We start from the raw sequence: 24,562 nt of genomic DNA on the forward strand, positions 1-24,562 counted from the left end.
TAAAAATAACATTTATCATAATAATATTCATAGAGGTCTGATGTTGAATCAGTCACAAACAGCAGTCTGCATTTCGCCGCATTTTAACAGCGATGGGATTTAAACAGACACAGATGTATGACTTACAATAATTAGATTTTCTAAAACATTTTCTAAAAATGTTTCTTTTAAAATAATTTCTGTATCCCAACACGGATGAACCACTTCTTCCAACAGTTACTTCTTTTGTTAGAATGTTAATTCTTTGAAAGATCCTAGTTAGCGTAGTTTTCTGATTTGAGATATGAAGCGTTGGCGGGTTATAAAAAAAGTATTTTATTTTTATTCACATAGAAGCTGTATAAACGAGCAGAGAAAAAAATGTGGAAGAAACACTGGACCTAAGGTCGTGACTGCGTTGAAGACTGTCGTTAATATGCTGACCAAATCCAAACATGTCAAGCCTTTGGAAAGAAATAATAACGCAATTAGAAACTTTAGGAGTTTGGTGATGATTCAGTGAAGTACAGATGCAGCCATTCAAAGTGCGCGGCACAGACACGTACCGGAGGTAATTGGCTACGGCCTCGCACATCGTGACGCGCGTTGATGCAAAATACCACGGTATGTGATTGGTTGACCGACAGGGGCACTCGTGGTCCGTTGGTCGGTCATAGAAAGATTTAAATGTCTTTACTGTGCCCATTTTAGTATTGAATATTTATATGGAATTTTACCACTGAAGGGAAATCATAGTAGATGAGCATAAAAAGAATAGGAGCATACTGTAACGAGTGTGAAGGCCATAAACGATATTAATTTTGGAACATAAACATACAGTATATGGCTGGTCTCGGTACTTTAAAGAAAACATACACACCAGTATTCCATTTCTCCCTAAACATTTTAAGCATCGAAGTCTTTAACTAACGTGATACCGGAGTCAACAAGCATATTTTTAGAATTTGATTAAAAGGGAATATAATACAGAATTGCGTATCTAAAGAAATTAATAAAGATGTAATTATATTCATGTACCGCAACACAAGAATAGTACACGCTGTACATTGTCTGTTGATAATGTTTCTGTAGTGCTTTTTCAGCACTCTGCATGTGACCTTGCTGGTGGCGCTGTGGGTTAGGTTCCTGACTCCCATGTCACATGGTGAGTGCTTGAATCCAGCTGAAGCTATGACTTTTTTTTAACAAACATTACTTTGAAAAAATAAAACTTTTCTCTGGGTCAGAGATTAAATAAAACCTCACTCGCACCAAACAAATGTATATTTCTAAATATCACAACATGATCGTATTTAAGTCATTTTAATAACAATGAATAGTCACCTATGCGTTACAATATAAACATTTATATTGATTTAAATCGCGTTTTGATTTAAATTGCAAATGGGGGTTTAAATATATGTGTTTTTTGTTTCACAATCAGACAAATGCCACATAAATTGATATCTTTGTCTTCTAAGTATCTTAATAAACTTTCAGCATAGCTTTCTCCCTGTTTAGATTTATTTTTCTTAAAATCTTGGGATCAAACGTGGAAAGATTAGATTGTAATCGTTTTTATTTTTTAAATACATTTTAGAAAAGTGTAATCTATACCAAAAAGCTGTACACCACCTGCTATAAAGATACATATTGTAATACTTTCGGGTTCGGATAGGACAGACACAAGAACTCAGACTTGCGGAGTTAAAGCAAGTTAAAGCCTTGATTTTATATATCACCTTTAAAAGTGGCATCTCAAAGAAAAGTAAATACCCAACACTGATTGTACCCATCTGTCATGCTAATAAAGCACCTTGAATTGAATTGAATTGAATTGAATTGGATTGAATTGAATTGGACTGGGGGGGGGGGGGAAGGGCGAGCGAGAGAGCACAGCCAGGACAGACAGGCAAATAAGAAACACTCCACAGACATTCACAACAGCGACATATCATAAAACGTTTGCACATATAGTTAAATTATTACTTGTTTTTCAGGAAGTTAAAAAAAACACTTGAATTACTTATCCAGTCTCTCAAAATAAAATTATTAAAATCCAGTCTCTCGAAATAAAATTATTTTTCAAGCAATGCAACTAACATCGGGCAACGTGTTTTTTTTAATCCAGCATTGACAGCCACATCTTAAATCTTGTCAGTCAGCTCTTTTTTTCCTATTTGAATTGTGGCGATTCAAACAACCTGGGATAACAAGTGGTCTCAAATTCACCGAGCTCACAGAGCTTCATCAACAGATGACAATTCCCTTACTCCTTCCTTAGTCTTCCTGAAATTGTCAGATTATGAGTGAATAAAAGCATTTTATTAAAAACACGTTTGCGTTTGTTTGGGAGCTATATTATGTATTTTTCATATGTAAGATATAATGATGTGTTCCCACTTACACATTGCACGACTTTAAAAGCTAGAAAAACAGGTTTCGATTCACGTTATCTGGCGAGCCTTGTTTTGTCAAAGGACAGCAAAAAAAACAGACAATACACAGGAGGGGGAGGGCAAGCGAGAGAGAGAGTTGCTTGCCCTCTGTCAAAAAACCCGAAATCACCCGGGGCAGAGACTCCGGGGTGATCATTGTGTGGTACAGAGCGGAGCTCAGTCACTCCAAACAAGTAGTAAAGAGAGAAAAGTCAACAATTGATTTAAGGATGATCTGTCAAAGTGCAATGAAATACAATATTGTTGTTGCTGTTGTTGTTTTTGTTGTTTTTATCCTGTAGAGCGTTTTGAGAAGCCACCTTTAAAGGCAATATATAAAAGCGCTGATTCTTATGGAATGTGTTTTCTTTCTTCTTTTTTTTTAGCATGGAATAAACCTATTACTTGATTCTAATGGATGCCCGGTACCGCCGGGGATTCAAAAAAAATATTTTTTTTAATCGCGTATCTAAGGAAATAGCAGTATAACCTTGTTCATGCACAAACAGTGACATGTTACATTATTAATTTGGGTGTCTCCTCTTGCCAGAAAGCATTTTTGAGTGTGGTTTTTGACTTTTTTGACCCATAAATAAAGCTGATACTGTTTAGACTTTTAATTATTTTAAACTGTATTACAGCAGCACAATGCACAATGCAACGTAAATTGCAAAAATGCACTTGGAATCTGTCCAAGCCCTACTTTGTCAGGCATTTTCTTTTACTGTAACGGACATAAAAACGTCCTTGCTTTTAACAGAGCGTTTAATAATTTCTAACTATGAAAACTATTTAAACTGCGACACTTATCATCCAACCAGAGCTCGAAATATCACAAGGATCCTCAAGAGCACAGCAAAGACTGTATTAAAAGTATACTAGTGACAAACTAGTATACTTTAGATCTTTTTTTCTGAACCGGGGAAAATCTGATCATGTTTCTCTATAACAATTTCTCTACAACATTATTTTACATATCACCTTTATGTGATATCACCTTAAGGACAGCACATACAAAGGTTAATTGCACAATGGACCATGCAAAGAAATTTAAAATAGTCTTCTTTAAGTGTGAGGGGAGGAATGGATCGCAGCAGGCATAATCAGCAAATTAGGAAACAAAGAACAGGACAGGTGAGACGTGTATCCAGAGAGCGAGTGATCAGAAAAAGGAACAGCTGTTACGCCCAGTTTTTACGCTCTCTCTGCATTGACAGCTTGTTGAATGAAGGTTGTACCGATGGGGAAATGTTACAGGGCGCTAAACAAATGCACAAAGAGTTGGGTTTTCCAGAGAATCGGAAAATTAGTTTGTCAGACATTACAGCTTTTGAAAAACATTTAAAGGTAGTCATTAAAATTTTGTACCACGATCAGGGTGATTGGAAATATTTTACAACAGGTCCCACACTGCCAGATTCTAAAATACTTTTTGTTCAACTGCATGAAGATAATTTCTAAAGGGTTTTAAATATTAAAGCTTTTGCGGGGTCAGCGTATTTTTCAGTAACTGCAATGCCCCTTATAGTCACAAGAACGCACATGCCTGTGTTAAATCTTGTAAAACTTGTTTAGGTCCCCAGTGTTGCGAAATTGATGCAGAAATTCAGAATTGCCCGGTCTTTAAGGTCTTTTGTCGTAGCTCTCAGTGTTTGACGAGACACTTTCAGAATGTGGCGACGGGCGTTAGTAAGTGTGAGAGCAAGTCCTTTTGTGAGAAATGTGGGGTTTATAACCTCGCAAGTCACAAATGTAAAGAGAAACTGTGCTCGCGGTGTAACAACGTAATTGACACCCCTGACACACACTTGTGCTACATACAGCCTTTGGACAAACCCAAAATTTCAAGCAAATACATTTGTTTCGACTTTAAATGCATGCAAGAAACTGGGACACACATTCCAAATTACGTCCACACCCTTCATATTAACAATAAACGAAGCTGGAAATTTTATGGTGAAACTTGTTTAAAGGACTTTGTGTGTAAATTTATCGATGGGCATTTCAAAAACTATACTTTCATATCACACAATGGCAAGGAATATGACAATTACCTAGAAATCAGACAATTGCTAGATGAAAAGGTGGATGTTGAACTAATTAAGCAGGGTGGTAAAATAATGTGTATGACCGTAAAAGCTCTGAACATCAGATTTATCGATTCTCTAAACTTTCCCCCTATGAAATTAAGCAAATTGCCATCCGCCATGGGATTCCCTGGGGCTAAGGGACATTTTCCATATTTGATGAACACTTCAGAAAAACAAAAATATGTAGGACCGTTGCTACCGCCAGAACTTTACGGCGTTAGCTACATGCTTCTGAACAAGAAAGCCGAGTTTTTGGTTTGGTATGAAGAATGCAAGGGAACTGTGTTTATATTACAGACTGAACTGAAACGCTACTGCCAACAGCATGTAGCCATTCTAAGAGAAGGCTGTGTCAGGTTTCAGGACAAGGTCATGAACATGACCAGACAGGCGTGTATGACTGAGTCGGGGGCTGCTTGCATTGACCCCTTTCAGTTTGTGACCATCGCTAGCGTTTGCATGGCCATGTTCAGACTTTTGTTTTTACAGGAAGAGATGATCGCGTTGCTACCCCATTACAATTACCACAACCTGCAAAAATGATTTTCTACACCCAGCATTCAATGGCTTATGTACATCGAACACACAGAGCACGTTAAAATCCAACACGCTTTAACCACACCTGGCAAGTTCAAGGTCGGACCGTATTTTCTGGATGGTTATGCTGTGTAGCGGCGAGGCTTATTAATAAGGCAGAATTAAGTGTTTCTGAGCTTTCCCAAATTAGGCCTCATCTCTCTGTTCATCTCTGTGGTGCAGCCACAGAGAAACTATTCATGCAGCCTGATTTAATGTTCCTTTCATAAGGTATCCTAGGACAGCTCCCAAAGGGGGATGCACTTAGCTAAGCCTGGCTATCATGATCAATGGTCATCGATTGGCGCCTATCTGTCTAGGGAGTGCCAGATGGACATCTGGACTGCATTCCTAAGTGTCAGGAGTAAGTGACTCATATCTCACCTTGATCAACCAATCAGGGACTGGTAGGGCCGAGTAACCCACGTGGGACTCTGATGCCCATGGAACTTTCAGCCAATCAACAAGCTGAAGTTCCTCCAGGTAAAAACAGGCAACACAGAGAGCCTGAGAGATTCAGTGAGATTCAGTAAGATTCAGACAATTCTAAAGGGAATTTAAAGGAGAATTCCAGGGCAGGACGGCCCAGGAGCAGAAGGCTCCCAAGGGCAGGACATTCTCGCAGAGCGCCTCCTGATCATCCTGAGACTCAGCCCGGACAACCACGGAACGGCCAGTGTGTCCGAGTGCCAGAACTTTCCTTTGTTCTAAGAGTCTAGAGCGGAGGTTGCCAGAGAGTAACCAGAGGATCCACCCGAGGTTAGCACCATCAGCAGGCCTCGTGAACGGGTCGGAACTGTGGACAGCTGAATCACTATTCAGAACTAGCTCTTCATCAGGAACGAACCGGTCCTCTTCCTGACCTGCTGGGACCCACAGTCATCTTTTTTCCTGTGCGCAAACTTTGCTAGTTAAAGCCAACACTAACTAGCCGGTCAGTGAACATCAGCAGCGCACCGTCGCAAGCCGCACAGCACAGCCTGTCACCGAGCCAGAGAGCGCAGATTGGACAGCAACAGCCTGCAACTGTTTCTTTGAGTCCGCTGGAGATCTGAATCCCCAAGCTCGAGACTTCAATTGTTATCCCAACCAGCTGATATCAATTTAATTCCTAAGAGTTATGTACTTGTTTTGAGTATCTGATGTAGAAGTTATAACCAAGTGCATTTACGAAACGGTCTTAATGAATGATATACTGAACGTATGTCCTCTTGATATGTGTAACTCTTTGTAACTGATTTAATATATATCTTTTGTATTCTGATAACCCTCTCTATAAGATATGTTAGGTTTATATGCATATTCTATGTATTAATAAATGTATCCTCGTGTATTAGTACCTGTGTGTGCGCGTTGTTTGAGTTATGTCACATGGTTGGATTCTAAAGCCATCAAAAGAATCAACTTTGTGATTTACTGCTACAATTAATAATTGTCTCAGTAAATGCCCAAACCCTACAGAACTGGTGCCTTCAGAGAGCCACTACATTTACATATTTGGCGTCCCTGGTCCGGCTAAGATTACATTTTTGGCATCATTACAGCTGTAATTGACGGAGTGCAGACAGCCTTTGAGTTCAACAGTTGCTTTTTTCACGGATGTAGTGTTTGTTATTGTGAAAACGATTTTAATCCGCTGACAAATACTACTTTTGGTTGGTTGTACAGAAAGACGATGGTGAAAATTAATTTTCTCAAAATGAGAGGTTTTAACGTACGTGTTTTGTGGGAGCACAAGTTCAGAGACATGCTTGTTGAAAATGGAGACTTGAGGAAATTTCTCGCAGTTGCAGTTACCAGAGCCATTGCAACCACGGGATTTGCTTTTTGGGGGGAGAACAAATGCCATTTGTCTGCATTACACAGCACAACCCGGTTAAAAAATTCATTACTATGATTTCTCCAGTCTGTATCCGTTTGTGAACAAAACAAAAAAATACCCACTGGGTCACCCCAGAATAATTTATAACAACTTTGGAGATTTAAAACGGTATTCCGGTTTAGCAAAGGTGAAAGTTTACCCACCCAGATGTTTGTACTTTCCAGTTCTTCCAACCAAAATTGACAAAAAAACTGTTTTTCACACTGTTTCGTACGTGTGCTAAAACAAAACAGACCACTCCCTGCGAGCACAGTGATGAAGATTGCGCTTTGACTGGTGTCTGGTGCACTCCGGAATTACAGAAGGCCTTAGATCTGGGGTATAGGGTGGGTAAAATTTACGAAATTTGGCATTTCAAAAAGTCCTCACACGATCTTTTTTCCGACTACATCAAGCTGCATCTGAAAGGGAAACAGGAAGCTTCGGGGTTTCCAGAGTGGTGTACTGATGTCGCGAACAACAAAGATATATTGCCAAATATTATGAAAAAGAGGGTGTCTGACTGGACCCTGGCAACATTAAAAAGAATCCAGCCAAAAGACAGCTTTCAAAAATTGCCTTGAACAGTTTGTGGGGCAAGTATGGGCAAAGACCCAATTTACCACAGACCACCATTGTGAGAAACCCCGATGAATTGTTCAGGTACTTATTTGTGCCTTATCATGAGGTGTCAGCCTGTGAGTTTAACACAGCCTGTGTTACGTGGAAACATACTAAAGACCACTATACAGGCCATTCAAACACTAACATTTTCATTGCTAGCTTTACAACAGCCTGTGCCCGCTTGGAGTTATACAAGCTGCTTAATGCTTTGCAAGACTGCTGTCTGTACCACGACACAGATTCCGTTACCTTTGTGAGCCGTGAGGGGGAGTGGAATCCGGAACTGGGTGATTACTTGGGTGAGCTGACCAATGAAATCTATGCTGGTCAACACATTACCGAGTTTGTATCAACAGGTCCCAAGTCATACGGGTACAAACTGTCTGGAGGGAAAGCCTGTTTAAAGGTGAAAGGTATTACGCTCAGTGTGAACAATTGCGAAAAAGTTAACTTTGAGAGTCTGCGGGACTTGGTTTTTGACTATGGCATTAACCCTTATGATGAGTGCCGGGAATTTAAACACATTTCAATTCAACAGACGATGATCGTGCATGTTAAAAAGGATTGGCGCATTGAGACCCGGACCTTAAAGAAAACCCAGAAAGTGGTGTACAAGAAGCGGGTGCTGCAAGAAAATTTTACATCGCTGCCATACGGATATTAACACGATGGATATCAGGTTAAAGCACCCTTTCTCATGCATTTTGTCCGGATCTTCGAATTGTGGTAAAAGTTATTTTATAAAACAACTCTTGGAGAACGGTGAAACCGTTATGACTCGTAAACCTGAATACGTCGTCTGGTGTTGCAGCTGCTGGCAACCTCTATACACAGAGTTGCTTGTGAAATTTCCATACATTCGGTTTATAGAAGGTCTGCCGACGTCATTTTCCGACGATCAGCTACTGCCACCTGATAGAGTAAATTTGATTATAGTTGATGATTTGATGGAGTCTGCGTGTGAAAATAATGAGATAGAAAAAGCTTTTACCAAATACGTACACCACAAAAACCTTAGCATTATGTATATTGTCCAAAATATGTTTTGTCTAGGCTGGAAAAGTAGAACCATTGCATTAAATACAAAGTACATGGTGCTGTTTAAAAACCCTAGAGATAAACTACAGATTACAACCCTGTCCCAGCAGATGTACCCCGGTAAAGCCAAATTTTTTTTGGAAGCGTTTGATGACGCTACTAAAAAACCTTTCGGTTACTTGTTGGTGGATTTAAATGCTGACACCCCAGATGACTATCGCTTGCAAACAGGTCTTTTCCCCCCAGATGTACCCACGGCTTCTCGGTGTCGGTGATCTCGCAACCATAGACTCAGACGAAAAAACACAATCAGCCCATCGACATGTCTTCACGTGTTCTGAGAAACCTGACTCTGTTACATTTTCTGATAAAAGCCGGCCCCAATCAGCGGAAAGCTATTCTCTGCGGGGCTTCAAATGATCTTGTACAAGCCATAGCTGAATTCACCTTGAATACCTTGAAAGGAAACATACCATTATCTGCTAAGCAGTTTGGGACCCTGAAGAGAAAGCGTAAGCTTATAAAGACTTTGAGTCTAAAGTCTAAAAGAAAGAGAGTATTGCAGTACTCACTGTTGAGTATTGCAGTACCATTGATTACGGGGCTTCTACGACACCGATAAAGGAGCATGTTGAAAAAATGTACCTTGTACCTCAGAAACAGCTCGATCGACTCCGAGAGCGGTCCGGCAAGGAAAGCGATGTGAGAAAAATAACAATCCGCAGGTTGGATGATGAGATGAGAAACATTCTTCAGAACTCACATCTGGCCGAATATGAAAAAATGAAATTGTATAGTCAGGTATTACAATGGTATTTGACATTAGTACACCAGGAGGCTTCTGAAAAGGGGACTTTAACTGTTGTACTACCAGAAAATGCACCCGCCGATCTATCACATGCGTTACCACAACAGCCGTCATCGACTGACGCTGACTTTGGGAAATGCTGAGATATTGTTCAAGACTATGGCACGCAATGAACCGTTAATAGCCTGGAATGAAAAAGGAGAGTTTGTGTACAAGAGGTCACCTGTTGAGGGCTCTCACATGATTGATCTTGTCAGAGCTCTCACGCAGCAGCAACTAGTTGCGGTCGGTAAGAAGCCAAAAGGTTGGGATGTGTTCATGGAGGCTATGGCCGAAATCAACGTACCGGGCACATTGCTAGCCAACGCTGGCAACAGAGCTACTTGAAAAACTCAAGTCTGCCCCGCTGGGGCGTGCAGCGTCTGTCAAAACTTTAAAACCACCTGTAGAGATGTCGCTGTCCAACCCGGCTTCTATGATAACTGCAGAAACATCTAGGAGACGATCATTAATACCGAGACCCACATGATTGTCTTTGTAACATTTTTTCTCTCACCTGAGGGTATGTGCGTTTGTGATAAATGACTTAACTTGAAATGTATATTAAAAAGTGTGAGCATTATAGTTACGGTAAAAATGTTTGTAATAAATGACTTGGATGCAATGTGTATTAAAAAAAGCTTGAGCAATATAACCTTATATAACCGTGAATGTATAATACAAATATTGTATTGATTTAATTTCATATTGTGTGTTCTTTAAAAAAAATAACCACACAGACAATGAAATGGTTCAAATTCATTTTTATTTTACATGGGTGATTAACATTTATGGCATGTTTTAAATTTTCGTAAGCACACACATAATTTACATATTAACATAATACGTTCATATTTTTAAATGGCTTAAAAGGGTACAGGGGTCTCCATCTCACACGTCATCGGTTTTTCAGAAACATTTCAACCATGCGATCGTTCTGGATTGCATTCGTAGAATAAAGTTCTAAAATGTGTCTAAAAGATATGCCTTTAAGTCCGCTGGTCACGGCAAAAGTATCTTGCAATTGTCTGATGTTGTAAAATATGGAATTAGCATTTCTGTTTAAGAAATCAATAATGTTCTTGGGAAAGAAAGGCTTTGAGTGAAAATCCGTAGGAGTCGAAAAATTCTGCTCCGTCATCATCTGGTAGGTAAATAGTGAGCCAGTGTTCACCTGGGCGGTCGTGTGGGTGAGTATTAATTATTAAACTCAGAGGTCGCCGCTCCAGTCTCTCAATCAGCAGTGCATCGCTGGGGAACACACCTAGAAAACTGTCTCTGCTGTAGCGGTCTCGGGTTGGAATGTCTTCCAGCGGTGTTCATCTTTATGTGTAGGTTGTGTGGCCCCCCGTTTTTTTTAGCTGAAGTCGTAAATGATTTGACGTCTCATTTCAAGCTCTATCATGTTGTCGAACAGTGCGTACACAACCATGTTAACTGTAGTGGGTAGTGGTTGTGCAAAGCGTATTTCAGCTCTCAGATTACCCGTTTTAATAAGTGAATAATAGCGCGCATACTCCTCACAGTCCACCAGAAGAGGTTTGTCTTTCAGACGCTTCCTGGCTGTTTCCACCAGATTAAAATATTCACGGACACAGTGTCCATTCTGGAAGTCGGGTTGAAGCGGTTTAGTGGGGATTTGTACACCGTCCGCGTAGAGAGCCAAAAAGTTACCATTGTAGTGTTTAAAATTGAAGGGGTTTTGTGTAAAACTGCCACTGAATGCTGCGTTGTTCATAAACCCCAAAATTACTACTTTGAGCAACTGCCTGAGAAAGAGGTTTTCTTGGTTACACACGCGGCTCCCTGCAGGCAGACTGAAGACTTTCATCTGTACGCGGTCTACAGGGTATTTAGCGTTGGCCGTCAGGAGTGCTTCGGTGTGTCCAAGTCTGACCCCTGGTGACACTCGGACTCTTTTCACAAACAAAGATGCCGAGAGTACGCTCAGTTTGTGTTCTCCGATGTTGTTCATTAAGCAGAAAGCATCTCTGTTGCGCAAGTTTTATTTTCAGGTAAACGCCATTCAGTAGTAGTTTGTCCTGAAAAAACAGGTCTGCGTGAATTTGACCCAGGAGCTCCATTTTTTGGCTTTGTGTCGTATATGATGCTCTTTTTCGGAACCCCAGATTGGGTCCATCCAAAATTGTGGACTCGTGTTGCCCGGCTCTTTGTAAAGTTCAGCGTCTCTTCGCTGTAGTTCAGGACAGACTCTATAAAGGCCCTGTAAGGATAACAGTTGTTGCTCTGGCTGATCAACTGGTCTCCCACAGTGATGTCAACCTGGCTGAAGATGGCAGCGATGGGGTAATTCACCAGACTTACACGGGCCGCATCAATGTCCCTGCCGTCTGCCTCCGTTATTTTACAGGTCAAATAGAGCAGTGTGTTGTTTAAATCCAAATAATCTTCTCCATTGCCTGCGATGTAGAATTCCAGAGGTGCGTTTTCTGTTGGGGCCGTGAGGGGTGGAACTTCTATATAAAAGCTTTTCTTGATGCTTGTTTGGGTAGGCGCTAGTTGAAATATGTCCAGCTCCGACTTTGCGGATTCTGCAGACCCGCCGTGAACAAATGCCATATTTAAAATATGTCTCATTTCATGTCTCGTTAATTGAGGCGTGTCACGGCCCTCTTCTTGGTTGACCTGAAGCTTTTATGAGATGACTGTCTTCTCTTAGCCATTCTTTTATCAGGTTTCAGCAGCCCCAGATGATGAAATGATAATGTCTGTCTTTTTCTCTTGACACCACTACGGATGTATGCTAGACCCAAACTTTCCTGCTGATGTGCTGCCGCTTTAGACATGACTGCGCTTGTAACATTGCTAACCATGTCTTTGGCTATGTTTTTAGCTGACGATGCCATGTGCGGCTTAGCTATTTCAAACCCTCGTTTCAGAAAAGGCACTGCTTTTCTAAATAGTGCTCTGAAAATACCCCCTATACCCGCACTGTACTGAACTGGTAGCCCAGAAAATCCTGGTAATCCATAACCAGCCTGTTGTTTGTAATAGTGTGTATACAAAGAAGGATCCCCGTAGCTCTTGATGACCGTCATCCTTTTAGATGTTTGTCACTTTCAGAGGTCTGAAATGCAGCTTGACGATGACCTTACCAAATGCAAATGACACGTGCTCGTTTTGATCCATCTTTATTTCAATAGTGATGCTGTTAAAATGGTCGATGCTCACCAGCACGTAATGGGGTTTGTCATACAACACTGTGACGAATTCACCATCCGTGCCTTTGAAGGGCACACAACACAAAAGCAGTGTGTAGATGTCGCCTATTAACTGGTGTTCAATGATATCTGTATATATATACATGGTGTTAAATCCACTAGTCATATCGACGGGGTACGGTGATTTTACACTTCCGACACCCGGTTTGAAACCCAATACCCTTGCAGACGGTTATGGACGTGCATAACAATCTGGTTGTCACCAACAATCCTTACAGACCGGCTAATGGGGTTGTATTTAAAACTTACATTAGTTTTAAATACAACCTCGTTTCAGAAAACGCAGCACATTTCCGCAGCACGGAAATGCGGATAGTGCAGCTCAACCAGACCATTTCCCAGACCCCGTCCAGGTCAATTGCCTTTGCTAAATACTCCATGAAGTGCGTGCTGGTGTTCTTTGGAAACATCTTTGAGGCTGAATTACTGGCCAGCGTAACATAGAAGCCATTGGGATTCATTTTTCAGCACCTCTATTGGTCTCTGACCTCGGGAGCCTTTACCCAACTATTGAATTTATCGCTCCAGCCGCGCCACTTTACCGAAAGCTGTTTGTTTTTACCACGCCCCCTGGCTGCTAAAATCTTTTGGATGCGATAGACACTCTCGGCATTGGGGTTTATCTCCTGTAGCTCTTCGGCATAGAAGGAGCCCTTAATGTCATCACCTGCATAGTCCTGCAGTTTGTAATAGGGTCTCAGGGCTGAGGTCCGCTCTTTGACAATTAAAATTTTATCTGTGAAGGTCTGTTCATACCCCTTCTCAAACACTCCCTTTATTTTGGACGCCCGCACATGATCACCCGCATTAAATGAAAAGTTTGACAGTTTTCTCTTAAAGTGTTCGCCATAGACAGTTCTCCACACCTCAAGGGAGTTGTCGGACGTAACAGAAACCAGGGTTCTTTTAATAGTCGTGTGGTAACTATGATTATAAGAGTAAATATGATCAGATAGGACGTCGATATAATGAAAGGTGTTTTTGTGTGTCAGGTACCGCAACATTTTTGTTTTAGTAGTTCTGTTAAACCTCTCTACCACACTAGCCTTCACATCGCTAGCGGTAACGAAATGTTCAATATTCTCACGTTTGAGAAAATTTTGGAAGGTCCTGTTAAGAAATTATTTTCCCTCGTCCATTTGTAGCTTTTTAGGAGTATGACCCTCTTGAAGTATATTTCGGAAAGCACTTGTCACGCCCCCTCCAGACTTAGTATTCAGTGGCTCGGCCCATGCGTATTAAGACAACATGTCTATACATGTTAAGATATAACAGAAATCATCATTGAACTCGCTGCACTCTCTCATGTCCACCAAGTAGGCCTGCCACTGCCAGTACATTTCAGGTACCAGTGTCCTATTTCTCTAAAAGCGCACACGCGCCGGCTTGTGTATAAGCGAGTTGACCAGACAACCACTCTGAAACCCGGCCGTGGCTGGTGCCGCTCACACCCCGGGATCTTGTGGCCCTCACCAGACTCCCCACGCCGCCATAACTCCCCGATTCCCTAGGGTCATAACAGAGTGAGCTCAACCCCGCGGCAGACATGACTGCCTTCCAACCCTCATCACTAATAAACGCTTTATCCACGTATTTATAAATCGAGGGCATGCGGTTGCGTGGCATTAGGACCCTGAGGCTCAGGACCACTTGGAGGGGGAAGGCGGAACAATAACAAACATAACGCCACACCATTAGCTTGGGTGGTGGGCGGGTCATCCGACCATAACATCACGCCATTGGATGAAAAGGGGGCGGGACATCCGCCCACTGCGGAGTCCCATTGGCTGAAAAGGGGGGCGTGGCACCTGTCAAAAAGTTTGACGAAAGGTGTCGCTTTATACTACTACCTATATACTGTAGCATTCAGAAATACAATCAAACATAGTCTGTGGTATTTGTACAGATTAAACTTTTCTAAAATTTGTAAAAAATTAAAAACAATTAAAATGTATAGTCTTTCCATGTGTAATGTCATAAGAAGTACAATAAGCTTTGGTTTCAAATATAAAGCTAACTCGTGAGAAAGGTATGTTAAAGTATAATTAGAAGACATCATGTTAAAAGAAATGACTTACTTTCCATTATTAGATTTTAAAGGCAGACACACACAGTGCAAAGCTGCAGAACAGTCTTTATGTAGTGCTAAGCTCAGCGGGTGGTGTGCTGTTTCTTTAGCAACCTGCTGATTGCTTCACACCACAAGAAGAGTGGAGAATGATTGCAATTTTATCTGTACTATATACGTGTTGTGTTTACAAAATCAAGGTGCTTAAATATTTAATCAAAAAGTTAAAAAAAACTAACAGCTTACACAGATTCTAAGATGATCAGGAGAAAGAAAAATCACCCTTTTTTGTGCATAAGTAATGTTAATATCTAAACTTATAAATAACTAAATACATTTTTTATGGATTTTAAAGTCATGCATGTCTAATTTAGGTATGGACACTGTATTTTTTCTTATTTTTGATTTTCTTTAAATTTTAAAAAATCAGTTGTCCATCGTGCCCCACAATTTTATGTTGCATTTTTGTGTTTTTGAGAGACTTCAGAACGCTTTGACTGATGCATAAAAAATATAGCATAATGCTAAATAATTTACACCTGGGATCCACTTTATTCAAATTAAAGTTTCTAAAAATGCAAGCTGTGAACATTTTCACAAATCACGATCTATAAAATACCTGTGGTTTGAAGGCTCTGTGTCATTTGTTGGCAGAGTTATTGACATCTGAAGCATCCTGTCTCAAAAATACGAGTTTTAATAAGAAAGCAAAGATTGTGAAAACAGCGACAAATGACCCTGAACAAAATACAAACACTTTGAAATTGTTATTAATCATTTAATTTTGTTAATAGTGGTCAAATATGTTATAGTTCAGTTTCAGTGGTGTTTTAATATCGCTTTGTTATTCTCAATTATAATTGTAATATGAACTCTTTTGTTTTAAGACTTGTTGTAAAGGCTTGTCTTGAATTGCCCCATGAGATGCAATATTATTGAATTGAATTAAACTGGTTGAAATGTTTTTTTTTTACTCCCACTGTTGACAGTATTCACAATTGGTCATTCATATTTCAATTTATTTATTGAACGTGTTGTTATATATATAATGTCAATATAATGTACATAATATTCACTACTTTATTTTTATTTTAATTAGTCTTTTTTGTTGTAAGAAAAAGACATGCTTTGACTGGAATTCGAACACTGACCACCCAGTTGATAGGCAAGTGCCTAATCCACTATATCAAACTGTCAGTTATAGGCAAAGCTGAAACAAACAGATTAAAATGTTTCCAACATAATCACGAAGAAATGAGTCAAAGAAATGTAATGGAGATGTTTACAAAAAAAGTGGAATACAATAATACTTTGAGACAGGGTGAATGAGCCCGGGGCTAAATTGAATGCCAGATATGGGGACGCGAGACCACTGCTGACTGTGCCGGAGGTAGGAACGCCAGACAGACGCGGGGACAATGAAGTGGCCGCAGTAGCAGCGTAAACAGGAACTGGGACTGAATTGAACGCCGGGGATTTGCAAACGTGGCAGCGAGTGTGCGTTTGCCGAGAGCAGCCCATTTTGTTTTAACAGGAGAAGCAACTGGATAGTCAAATGCTAGGCGTTGGACGGGTTGGGAACGGCAGGTACTGCTCTTGGGAAAGGCATGGCAGTCTATGCAGAGACCGCGTGGTGTGCTAGGCCTGCGAGGCATGCGGGGCGTGCAGGGCCTGCGGGCCATGTGGGGCAAGCAGTGGGGGCCGAAAGAGAGGAAACTGGGGCCAAAGGCACCAAGCAAGTAGAGCTTGGGCCACATAGGACGCCGGAGAGAGACAGAAAAGAGTGCCAAAATGAAAATAGAGAGGGAGGTGGTGGGGTTGTGGGTTTTGGCCTTAGACTCAGCGGCACGGGGTTTAGAGAAGAAGGGTGGGTATAGTGCATGGTGCAATTGCCCGATGAAGGTGAGTTGGTTGAAGAAGAGACGCAGACGAAGATGTAGCGGGACGAGACAACGGAAGACAAGGGGTGAAGGCACAGGTAGCCTAGCTTCTTTTTCTCTTTTTCTTCTTGCGTATTCATGTTTCATTCTTTCTTCATATTTTCTCTCATTCCTTTTTTTTGTATGCCCAAACAGTGCTTCTCCTTCGTTGTGCAGGCACATGACAAGGTGAGGGGGTGCCGCAGTCGGCAGGATTCGTAGCTTAGTGGGGGGACCCCGAGGTCCACTATTGCAGCACGAGTTCTAGCATAGGCTGGAGAACGGCGGCACGGGTGATGTCAGCAGAGAGCGCTGGAAAACGCTGTCGAACCGAAATTGCTTTTGTAGACAGCGAGTGGATGGAGTGAAGACAGGACTTTTTTGAAGCGTTTCTTTAAACTGGACTGTCGCAAGCCTTCAGATCAAGGCGTCCGGTGTGTAATCGTGGGAGACGATCCAGGACAAGGAGGAGCGGATATGCGCAACTATGGTGGGAATGTTTGCGTATCAGGCAGGGGCTGCTTGGAGAATTAGCCATGGAGGAAGGAGAGCTGGATTTGTGATGAGGCGGGGACGATAATTGCAGAATTCAGTATGAAGTTGAATCCTGTGAGAGCTGGCCGGAGATGAATTCTGCTGTTGGGAAGGCAGGGGATGGAGGCGACAAGGGGCTGGTCGGGGAGTGTAGGGGAATCCTCTGTGCTGCCAAAGGTTCTTCGTCGGAGCAGGAAATTTACAGGTCCGAAAGGCAATCGAAATGCAAGAGTAAATAGCATAGACTTGTGCAATGCAAAAGATGCACCCCAACATGTGAAAGTCGCACACAAAGGGAGAGTAGGAAATCACATTGGTATTTATAGCATTTCGTGGAGGAAGGATGACGGGAGTGATTGCTAATTACTGACAGCTGGGTACAATTGAGCGTGGTTGTTGTCATCCCTCCCAAACGTTAGTTAAAAACTCCATTTAGATCCTTGGATATCATTATTAATTTCTTTAGATACCTGATTCCATAGTAAGCAGATTTACACATGCACAGTAAAGAGAAGCAATTGCTTCACTAACAACTAATGCACCACAAGTGCCACCTCTCCGACATTTTGGCCAGCTAATCAGGTACTGCAGTACACCGCAGATTACTTGCCACTGTATGGGATTTTACCGTGCATTTTGAATGGCTGCATCTGTATATTCATGCCAGAAAGTACCACCTATTGTTTCCATAGTGTAGTGGTTATCATGTTTGCCTCACACATAAAAAGCCCCTGATCGAAACTGGGGGGGAACAAACAAGCTTCTGTATGTCACGATGGCCAAGTGGTCTAAGGTGCTGTGTTCAGGTTGCAGTCTCCCCTGGAGGAGTCGGTTAGAATCCAACTTCTGACAAATTTGTTTTTGTGTGGTGGCTCTGTGGCTAAGATCTGCACCTGTGGCTGGAAGGTTGCCCTAAACCCCAGCTGCTCCAGGGGTGCTGTATAAATGGCTGACCCAGCACTCTGACCCCAAGCTTCTCTCCCTGTCTGTGTGTCTCATGGAGAGCAAGTTGGGGTCTGTGAAAAGACACATTCCTCTCTCTTTCCTAGTGTTAATCCCGCATCAGCAGGGTCCACTTGTCGGCACACCAGTCTCTATTTGGTGGTTTGAACCAAATCTTCGAGCTGATGTTGCCATTAACTGCGACCGAGAAATACTCCAACCGGCACGTCGCTCCGCCTGCTGTCGGAGTGAGGGGGGGGGGGGGGGAGGAGAACAAAGTAATGGAGCCAATTCATATTATTAGGAGGCATGGGAAATTTGGCCAGGACGCTGGGGTTACACCCCTCTTTTCGAGAAACACCCTGGGATTTTTAATGACCACAGAGAGTCAGGATCTCGGTTTTACATCTCATCCGAAGGACGGTGCTTATTTACAGTATAGTGTCCCCGTCACTATATTGGGGCATTAGGACCCACCTGGACCGCAGGGTGAGCACCCCCTGCTGGCCTCACTAACACCTCTTCCAGCAGAAACCTTACTTTTCCCCCAGGAGGTCTCCCATCCAGGTACTGACCAGGCTCACACCTGCTTAGCTTCAGTGGGTTGCCAGTTGTGAGTTGCAGGGTGATATGGCTGCTGGCTGAAAAGACACATTCCTAATACAAGAATTTGTATATGGCCAATAAAGTTTGCAGGAAACTTCCTTTATTAAGTGTAAATGGCCACTATACCATGGGGCAGAGTACAGGAGATGATTCAGGTTTTAAGAGGAGCTCAGGTCTCAAGAGAATTAAAAGAAAAATAAGTTATTAAGAGTAATTAAAAGAGTGCTATTAAAAGCTTGTTCATTGCTCATTTCATTTCCATTCTCTTTCTCTCCTCCAGTTCAATACAAAGGAACCTCTCAGTGTTGAGTCTCCAGATTACAACAAGAATCCCACTGTGAATGATGAGGCCCACTGTCTTGTCTACTGTGTGGCAGCAGATCAGCTGAGCATTATGCAAGATCATGTTCTGCAGGTCATGAAAGAAATCAGATCACAGGTCTCTGACAAAGGTAAGAAAATTATCATGTAAGAAGATATGAAATGTAATATTTACAAATAATATGTATCATGTTTAAAATGATACCACTGGATGAGCTCTTTGTGAACCGGTCTGTATATGTTATTTTCTCTACTCACTACTGTTCCCTGTTTCTTTTTTCTTTCATTGACTCTGCACCCTAACAGTTCTCTCAGTGTACTCCCCCCTGCTGGGGTCCTTCTCTGTCCCTGCAATGCAGACACACCCAACATCACTCTTCTGAAACACAGCCAGGGTTCTTCAGGCCACACTCCTTGCTCTCTGGATTTCACTCTGGTTCACTGTCAGACATGTGCAGCATTCACACCTCCCCTGTCTTCACTCCAGGCAGTGGGACTAACTGCACGCACATATTGGTGGTGACTGAAGCTGAAGCTGAACCCCACTAGTGCCTTACTGTCTTCTGTGTCTTCTGTGCGCCATTTATAAACATAGCCTGCTCACCACACCTCCTTATCATCTGAATGTCTGAACAACATTCCTCAGCCATTAATCCACCCTCTGTTGTCTCCTCAACACACAAACCCACTATAAGGTTTCTGCAGCCTTTAGCTGCTCTGCTGTTCAGATTGGAATCATTGATGGCATGTACAGCAATCTCTGCTGCCTATGGGTCTTCTATCACCAGGCTATCCCTCAGAGCCCCAGAGGACAGTATTGACTTTCAGCTGTATCTCTTCAGAGGCATAATAATGCTCATAGCATACTGGGTGCAGAACCTGCAAACAAGACCACCTCTCTGCTCTGCTTCTCAGTAGCATCAAAATCAACAACACCAACTGCCTCACAAACATACACACACTTTCTCCACACTAACCAGCTGCTCCGCCAACCTGCATTATTTTAGTATATATGCTAGTATATTCTTTATATTTCTAATTGATGAGAACACACAGAAAACACATATGGCAGACTTTTCCACCAACATGCACGCACTTAAGGAGAAGTGGTTTTCCTTTATATTCTCCTTGTTCTGAGAGACAGAATATAAGTCTCTCCAGGGAAGTCAGACAGGCCATATACTCAATATAGAGACCACCACAGCTGTAACTCATCAAACCCTCAATTCACTACAGCTTTGTCTTCCAAAACTGGCTGACAGCCTAGAGCTCATTGTAAAAACATGGACGCAATGAACACACAGCCTTCTACACAATTATGTGTAACATTCAAATGCTGAAAATGCATTTTATGTATTTCTAGACTGAGACTTAAGCAAACATGATTTCATCTCTCAGATAGTTCAAATTTACAAGTAAAAAAAACTTGTATTTGGCTGCATGTGATTAATATACTTTTTTATTACAATTTGTTAAACACTTATCTCTCCCATGGAACCGCTTACAGGAATGCCTTGTCTTATTGCTCAACAGTGATTTCTGCTAGAAACTCACAGCGACATTAAGAAGGGATAAGCTCACCCTCAGATTGGTATAGATTCTCTTGTAGAGCTCATTATAGGACACACAATGTATAGATCTGACAGGCAGGTGTCAGAGTTAGAGAGTAAATGCAAACTGAAATGAGTAACAACAGACAATTCAATTTAATCTGACTGGGCATAAAACAGCAACTAGCTATTCAATTAAAAAAATAAATTATGATTCTTTAAAAGATTTATGCCAAAGTACAAGTACCTTTTTAGAGCTTCAATAATAATAAATGTTATTATTACTAGTAAGACATTCATTTGTAGAAACTACAGTGGATTTCACGAAAACCTCTAGTATCATAGAAGATACAATATAAACAAAGAATTTGAGAGTATTTTTGAATATTATTAAATCAGATTCACATATGCAATCTGCACAAATTTGTAAAAGAAGACTGGATTTTGGCTGTACTATAATTATGAAAGACATTAATAAAGTTTTGGGTCACACTGACTGCAATTACTGCACAACAATAGTTCAGAATTCACCACTACAGGAGCCCTCAGTGCTCACTCACTCCTGGAGGTAGGTACCTTGTTCATAGCCATCACAGCTGTTAAAGCTAAAGAGTCCTGTCTAAAAGAACAGTTTTAAAATGACTTTGCTGTGGTCATCAACCTAAACTGAATTTAAACTCTGAAAGAGTTGTAATGACACATGGACAGTTTTGTGGCCAAGACAAGAAATAAAACAGAGATGAGGATATTAGGTCTTACAATCTTAAAAAATAGCGCCTACCATTTACACATATGCACCAAATAATTATACACCTGATCAATGCTGTAATAAAATGGGAACTTCCATTCAGCACTATTAAACTGCTTGTTAAGACACAGATTCACAACAACATCTATAACATTGTCAAATAAAATTGTGAGAAAAACTCTATATAATAATATAAATGACGGGTAATGTTCTCCATCAGTGTGAAATGATGAAAGTAAACACAACACAATGCAATCTAAATGGTACAGACAGAACTTTCACTACATCTGAAAAAACAAAATTATAACGGATAAAAGTTTTAAAGATCCCAAATAAAAGACGTTTGTTCCAAGAATTCTGAATGTATAGTATTTCATGAAAAGTGTAGCCTTACCTTACACACCCCAAGAATATGATCCACTACACCTGATAGACTGATCTGGGGAATATTCTAAAGCTGAATGAGTGAAGTACAAAAATACAATGTATAAAATCAAATTGCCTGGAAGAAGCTCAGAAATAATAATCAATTATAGCTCCACTTTTGCCATTTCCCTGCCTCTGAAATCTTAACTTCTGCATAAGAAAGGTCTGATAAAAAAAACAAATTTATTTTTTTTTGTTTCTGCAGATATTCCCCAGGTTGTGCTGTTAACTAAGGTGGATAAAGCCTGTCCACTGGTAGGAAATGATCTCCAGAAGGTGTATGTGAGCAAATACATCAAAGAAAAGGTGAGTTTAAACTTTGCTATTTAATATTAATGTATTACTGTCTCAAGTTAGACTTTTATAAAGAGAATGCAAACCTGACCTAAATATTCAAGAAATACTCTTACAAGGTTTGTACCTTATTAAAATATTGTAATCAGCTTAAATTACTTTTGCTGATTTTCTTAATAATCAGTCGGCAGCTAGGCTTCAGCTGGAAGGAGATACTGTAGTAAGAGCTCTGAAGTTAAGGGATCTTGGCAGAGTCCGTCTGAGTTGGCTAACGGCCTCTGAGACTCTCAGTGAGGTACAGTAGGCTTGAAGATGATGCAAAAGATGCATTACTGAGATGAGTCTTGGGTCTGAGACAGACAGGTTACAGCCTCTTTGCTTGGCCCAGTGATGTAGAAATGTGTTGTTGAGGAACTGGAGCATCTTCTCACAAAAGAAAAGAGAGCAGAGTCTGGACAGCACAGGCTGTGTCACTAGTCTCCCTGCATAGATCTGCATTCACACAGGCATTCACTGAGACATTTGACATTGATAGACATTAGATTCTGTGATTTTTATGTCTGCAATGTTTAAAGTACAATTAAATTCCTTGGACTTGTATGTTATATTTAATCAATCATCTGTCTTTCTTTATATTTCAGATAGAGATGTTCAGTCAGATATTGGGCATTCCTATAAACCACATTCTTCCTGTGAAGAACTACAGTGAGAAAATCAGCCTGAATGATGACATTGATGTCCTGGCCCTGACGGCACTGCTGCAGATACTCAGATTTGCAAACGGACACTTACTAAACTTGAAGCTAGACAAATATGAGAAATAAAGTTGTAAAGTATTAAAAACTATGCACTATATTTTAAAATTTCGCTGATGCATATCTGAACAGCTAAATTAACTCAATTTTGTTTCTTGTTTTTCTGATATTCTCACATATTGATTAGAAATTTGACAAGGTAAGCTAAAAATGTCTCTGTATAACAATATGAATAGAAAAAAATAAAAACCACCTAATGCTAATATGAATTAAATCATTCATGAGGTTCTGCTTTACTGCAAGAAATAAAATAGCAGATACTGTATATCACTATATCAAGCAGCCCAAGTAAGCTGGCCTGTACCTGGACCTCAGAAAGCTAGGTTGCTACTGGAAGAGGTGTTAATGGGACCAGGAGAGAGCTCTGTTCCTGCAGTCTACGTAGGTCCTAATGCCCCAGTAGAGTGATGTGCACAATGTTTTTTACTATCCTGTAGAAAGGCAACATCATTCATATGAGATGTAAAACTGAGGTCCTGACCAAATTTCCCCATCCTTTAATAATCATGGCCTCCTAATAACCCCCATCTCTGAACTGGCTTCATCACTCTGCTCTCCTCCCCACTGACAGCTGATGTGTGGTGAGCCTTCTGGCACCCTCTCACTCTATTAATTACTGAATGTAATGTAAAAGCAATTATGTTATTCACACACTGACCTGGAGTAGGTCAGCATATGACCCCTTGAAACCATGTACCCCTTGAAAACATGAATTAGGATCCCATGCAATTCGAAAAAGAAAGTACCCATTTCTCCACCTTCAAGATCATTTTATAACATTCCACTTATAATACTTACATCAATGGTGCTCAGGTCTTTACAATTACTTTTTAATCCGGTGTAACTTGTCTTCGGAGGCTACTTCAAAACTTAAAGTACAGCACTCCCCCCACACACACACATTTGGGAAACTCACCACCATATAACAACAGTTTCTTATTCAAATGGTGTTGTTAATATCCCTTATTTCTATTCTGGCTGCCTAAATACAGATTACAGTACATGCATTCTCCATTCCTGCACTCTCTTCTACAAACTCTGATGTCTCTGTCTAGGGCTGGAGCAGCTCTTACTGTAAACCTTTGCCACCTGCCCCTCCCTCTGCCCTGTGAACAATGGGACATCTCCTGTTGACAGTGATGACAGTACTATTGAGAATTTATTTTGAACACTAGAACAGTCTAATAGTAACTAGTTAGGAAGTAGAAGACAGCTGCTCATTGAAGATCATAACTGCTGTAACCCCTTCTCATTTGTCTTTTATTATGTGAATCCATTCATCTATCAATGCCTCTGTGTAGAATTATTATTTATTATTCAAATCCTTTTCAAATGATACCTGCTTAATATTACATTAAAATTAGTTAACTGAGTAATATATTAAATGAAAGTTCTGTGGGGATGAGTGCTCGTAAAAAGGTATGGAGTTCGGGTCACACTTCTTGAGAGCATGACGCTGAAGGGGGAGACAGAATGCACCAGCTGTTTAAGGTCTTGCCTTTAAGTCCGCCAGCTTCTCCTTCATGGACTTGTTTCAATTTATCCAAATGGCAAAAACTACAGGAGGCTGGAATTCTCCATCAGGAATATCCGAGACCACTTGTTGTACCCTCATGCCCAGGACCATGGCCACCTGCCCTGTCA

The 24,562-nt window shown here is 41.0% G+C and overlaps 1 protein-coding gene across 1 annotated transcript; it reads left to right on the forward strand.

The window, feature by feature from the left end:
* The first annotated feature begins 16,659 nt into the window (after nt 1–16,659).
* Nucleotides 16,660–24,287, forward strand: LOC148815854 (interferon-induced protein 44-like). Its single transcript, XM_088904714.1, has 5 exons — nt 16,660–16,665; nt 16,860–16,871; nt 19,045–19,216; nt 22,015–22,115; nt 22,745–24,287. The coding sequence occupies exons 1-5, from the start codon at nt 16,660–16,662 to the stop codon at nt 22,925–22,927; spliced, it is 474 nt and encodes a 157-aa protein (XP_088760840.1). The 3' UTR covers nt 22,928–24,287.
* Nucleotides 24,288–24,562: the final 275 nt, after the last annotated feature.

Source organism: Atractosteus spatula, chromosome 24 (assembly GCF_055471065.1).
Source record: "Atractosteus spatula isolate fAtrSpa1 chromosome 24, fAtrSpa1.hap1, whole genome shotgun sequence".
NCBI classification, from domain to species: domain Eukaryota; kingdom Metazoa; phylum Chordata; class Actinopteri; order Semionotiformes; family Lepisosteidae; genus Atractosteus; species Atractosteus spatula.